This window comes from Helobdella robusta, assembly GCF_000326865.2.
Source record: "Helobdella robusta unplaced genomic scaffold HELROscaffold_19, whole genome shotgun sequence".
In the NCBI taxonomy this organism is placed as follows: Eukaryota; Metazoa; Annelida; class Clitellata; order Rhynchobdellida; family Glossiphoniidae; genus Helobdella; species Helobdella robusta.
The window spans coordinates 1,110,255-1,115,508 of NW_008704034.1; the positions used below are offsets into that span (position 1 = coordinate 1,110,255).

The following is a 5,254-nucleotide window of genomic DNA, read 5'->3' on the forward strand; positions in this document are numbered from 1 at the left end:
AGACAAAATAAAATTACACCTCACATAAATAACAACTTTCAGTAAAACAACAACTACAACAACAGTTGAACAACAAAACAAGAAACAACAAAACGTAAACAGCAGTATTACAAACGACAAAACAACAACAATAACAATGATACAAAAACAACATCATAGATTTTATTCCAATAATTATAAACTCCTAATGCTATAAATCGTTCGATGAGAGGTCGTCGCTATGTGGTCGGTGATGGCCGTCGTATCCGAGAGAGCAGATTTGTGATTTAGAGGCATTGCAAGTACTCCTTGTCAGTCTGTCGTGCATCATTTTTATTATAGATATTATACCTTTGCGCTTTGCAGCTTACTATTCATTCGTTTATTTGTTTGTAAAAAAAATTTGTCGTTGATGTTGTTTGCTGTTGATGTTGTTGTCGGTGGTGGTTTTGTTGTGGTTGTTGTTGTGGTTGTTGTTGGGGTTATTGTTGTTTTCGTTGCTGTTGTTGTTATTGTTGTTGTTAGTTTTGTTGTTGTTGTTGTCGCTGATTTCAATGTTGCCGTTTATGATTTTGTTGTCGTTTATGATTTTGTTGTCAACATTTCTAAAATTTCGAGACAACTGGTTAAAATAAGTACTCTTAGTGAAACTTAACCAACGTTGAAGCTGTCAGTCAACGAAAAATAACAAAATAAAAAAATGACTTTTAAATATAAACAACCACACCAGCTACTGGAGAACTACTAAAGCATTCAACTTTAAATCAATCAAACAAACATTGAAAAATGAACCAAAAAAGCGTTCCAGTTTAACTTACCATTGGTATTTACATTTATGTAATGTAGAATAATGTGTCTGTAAATTGAGCTAGATAAATGTATGTGATTGATGTAAAGTTTGTAAAAAATATGAATAGATGAGAAAATAAAATCATCTTTACTAATCTAACCTTCCTTTCGCATTCCCATCTTCAAACACTTTTTTAACCTGGTAAAAAAAATTTCGCGAAAATATTTTTATAAAATAGTTGGAATTCTTATAAAATTATTTAAATTTTAATATAAAAATAAAATAGTTATTACTTAGAAATAAATAAAAATTATAAATTTTATTTATAAATAAGAACGTTATAAATATAACATGTTATCATATACATACGTTACTGAAAAGTTTCTATTAAAATTATCATGATATATTTTTTTCAGAAGTATGTATCATCAAAATCGCCATTTTACTATCATGAGACAACCGTCATGACATCATCATCGTCGTCGCGATGACGTCACATCATCATTTTTGCGACGCCATCGTGACGTCACCATCGTCAGCATTTCAATCATAACCTGCAATACTGGCATTGATTTCTGTGGTGCTGGTCTACCTGGCAGTTTCTGTTTCCCCGGCAGTTGTACGTCAGGTTTCGGCGTACGGACCTCTTGAAGAAACTTTTGCAGCCTTCAGGTCGGATATGTTTTGATAAGAAAATAATTTCTGGTTTTAAAAAATTGCGACACAACTATTTCATTTAATACACGACACATTTTGATCACATCAACAGAATATATATGCGACATCATGAACAACAACAACAGCAGCAACAACGCCACTATCAACGTCATTCTCAAACAGCAACAACCTTCACAAGTCATCTGTCCGTAATGTTTGCCCGAACTTTTGTCCCCGCAGACAGCGCAATCGGCAATGATGTTGTTCGTTGGTGTTGTTGTCGTCGAAGGATTCGGTGATGTTGGTGACGTTGTTGATGACGCATACGATGACGAAGATAGTGGTTGCAATTGTTGCTGTTGTTGCGGTTGTTGTTGTTGTTGGTACATTTGTGGTTGTGGTAACTGTCGTTTGTTGTTGTTGTTGCTAGCGGCGGATGTTGATGAATCTGGATCTTTTCTAATGGTTGATGTTGATGTTGTTGTTGTTGATGAAGTTGGTTTTTGAAGTAGCGTTTTGTTGTTGTTTTTAGTGTCGTTGATTTTATTGCAATTGTTGTTTTCGTAAAATTGTCGTTCTTTGTTTGTTGCATCGCCGATGGTCGTGAAAGCTGATGTGGATAAATTTTGTTGTTGCAATGAATCTGACGATGAGTCTAAACTAACAAACTGCTGTTGCTGTTGTTGTTGCTGCTGCTGCTGTTGATGGCTGCTGTTTAAATGCGTCAAGTGATCTGTCATGCCAGACAACTGCGAGGCTTCCAGTAAGTTTTGTTGTTGTTGTTGGTGTTGTTGTTGCAAATGCAAGTGGTTGTGGTGAAATGGGAACAACGTATGTTGCAAGAAATCTTCACTCAACGCGCTAGCCATAGACGATTGTGACATCATTGCAGATGAAGCTGACGATAGCGATATTGAAGTTGATGACATCGACGACATGAATGCCGATGACGATTTGAAGTCGGGGAACGGGCGAAAGTTGTTGCTATTATTATTGTTGTTGCTGTTGTTGTGATTGTTACTGTTGATGATGTTGTTAGTGTTGTTGTTGTTGTTGTTGTTAGAGTTGATGTTTGGATCGACGGAGTTCAAGGTTGGATAGCAAGGTTGAAAGTTGGAGTGACCTGGCCAGGTGTTCCCGATGACTGTTAAAGCCATCTGCCTGCTTTTTATTGTTTTTGCTTCTGACCGTTGTTACCTCTGTTGTTGTGGCGTTATTGTTTATTATTGTGTTTCACTAATGAGATTGTATCTCTATATTTATTTACTCATCCATTTATTTACTCATCCGTTCATTCATTCATTGTTATATTTGTTTTTTATTTGTTTTTATATTAATGTTTGAAGCAAACAGTCTAACAATTAACTTATTTATCAACAGGCAGTTGCTGTTTTAGTTACAATTATCGTCTCAATATAACCAAAACTAAATTAAAAGTATTTATAGAATAAACTTAGATGTAGTCCGCTGTAATGTAATTCGGACCACGATTGCAATCTTTACCAGCAGATCTCTCGAATCTCATTCACACCAACGCATCGGATACTGCTGAAAAATTGTCAAAAATTGATAAGAATTTTAAGTAATTAGTTGATTAGTTGATTAATTAATTAATTAATTAATTAATTAAAATATTTTAATAGTATTATTAAAATTAAAAATCATCTAATTTAATAATTACCAATTTATTTGAAAATTTTTTCTCGTGTAAACAAAATAAAAATTAAACCACGCAAATTTATTGAGACAAATTTCAACACGTACATCGGACTAAATGTTGCATATGATGGGACGAGTCAAACATACAATATACATATGTCATACAAAAGGTATACAAATACATACATACCTTATACAAAAAGTATATATACATTAAACAAAAGGTATACAAATATATACATATATTATACAAAATATATACAAATACATACATACGTTATAGAAAATATATACAAATACATACATACATACATACATACATACATACATACATACATACATACATACATACATACATTACACAAAATATATACAAATACATGCATACATCATATAAAGTGTATACAGATATGCATCATACAAAATGCAATACATACATTATACACCATGTATACATACATTATACATGATGTATACACACATATATATACATACATTGACAATGATGATAAATAATATGGTGATTGGGACGATGATGAAAATGATGACGCTGCGTTGTGTGGATGATGATGGCAAAACCGAAAGATGATTAACTTTCATGGTTTCCATATGCTTTTATTAGTGAATATTAATCAAAATTTCAAAGATTTACTTTTTATTTTTATTAAAACTAAGACTGTATTTCATATTATTTTTTATAAACGCTCCGATATCATTTTTGTATAACTTTTTATCATATTTATCATCAGTTTTTTTTATCATTATTTAGCATAAAATTTAGCATATCATTTATTTATCAGTTCATTTAATGTCTTATAGAGCCAATACATGCTACGTATATATCAAATGCAACCGCGTGTGTCTGTCTGCAGTTTAAAGCATAGGTTTCAATCATTTACAGAAACATTTTATATAAATATATATATATATATATATATATATATATATATATTTATGTGTGTGTATGTGTGTGTATGTGTGCGTGTGTGTGTTTGTGTATGTGTGCGTGTGTGTGGGTGTGTGTGTAGGTTTGTGGGTGTGTGTTAGCGTTTGTGTCTATTTGTATGCAATGTGTATTGTGCATGTATACTTGCTTACGTGTGTGTTCTTTTGCACAAGAGAGGTATCTGTACGTGTATTGTTTGAAAAATGTATCTATGTATTTGTGCGTATGCGTGACTACACACAAATGTATGCGTATCCGTTAATACATATCAATAGTCACATCCATCACCCAAACAAGAAGACGAATGGTTGGCTGTCTTGCTTTCATTCATTATCGTTCTGCCTCTTTCATATCTATGTCTCTGTGTATGTGTTTGTGTGTGTATGTGAGTGTGTGTAAATTGTGCGTGTGTGTGTGTTCGTGTACGCGTAGTTATGTATGTATAACTTGTACTCATTTAAATGTAAATTTTCATATTTGTACACACGCGCGTACGTTCCGATGTTTACCAGCAATTATGTGTATCTGATATTAAAAGAACTCTGTGTGTTTCCGTCCTGTCCATAGTCTGGTCACTAAAGGTCCATCAGCACGGTTATATTAATGTTTTGTAATTAAGCTTTGTTTCGACACACATACACGCATACATTTTTTTGCTTGTGAACGTGTGCGTGTGCGTGAGGAGCTTGCGGAAATATATGTCTAAGTCACTTGTGTACAAAGGTAAATTATTTAATAATTTTTGAAAAATTTTTTACAAACAGTTGCTACAATTGCCAATTTTTTTTAAACAGCAATTAAAAAAAAGACTGTTGTGGGTAGATGTAGTTTTTGTAGATGGGGTAATATATAATCACGTAATAGTTCTCGCATCGATGTTAGTATCAATCTACTATATATAAATATTTATACCTGCTATATAGGCTCCATTTATTTTGTGGTTCTATCCTACCTTGTTTACAGATTTGCTGGTTTGTGATTTCAATTCGTATGATACCCAGTGAATCCGGTCTGAAATCCGGTGTTTGAATGAATGATACAAATACATACACATATCATACAACTAGGAGTAGATACAAAGCTAGATTTTTCATGTTTAACAGGCATTGATTTCAAATGAAACGTTCTATAATAATAATACAGGAAAATTATCTTGCATTTGTACAATACATGTAAGTTTGTAAGTTTTTAATTTTTTTAGTTATTTCAACCAAAATTTAGCA

General features: G+C 32.6%; 1 protein-coding gene across 1 annotated transcript in view; it reads right to left on the reverse strand.

Moving 5' to 3' along the window:
- The window catches only part of HELRODRAFT_76907 (hypothetical protein), a gene marked incomplete at both ends in the record, with an annotated part of 7,976 nt that extends 6,161 nt beyond the window's left edge, over positions 1 to 1,815 (reverse strand). Inside the window, 3 exons of the mRNA XM_009016692.1 lie at positions 930 to 967; positions 1,324 to 1,435; positions 1,614 to 1,815. Of these exons, the coding sequence (XP_009014940.1) occupies positions 930 to 967; positions 1,324 to 1,435; positions 1,614 to 1,815 (352 nt within the window). The remainder of the gene's footprint in view (positions 1 to 929; positions 968 to 1,323; positions 1,436 to 1,613) is intronic.
- Positions 1,816 to 5,254: the final 3,439 nt, after the last annotated feature.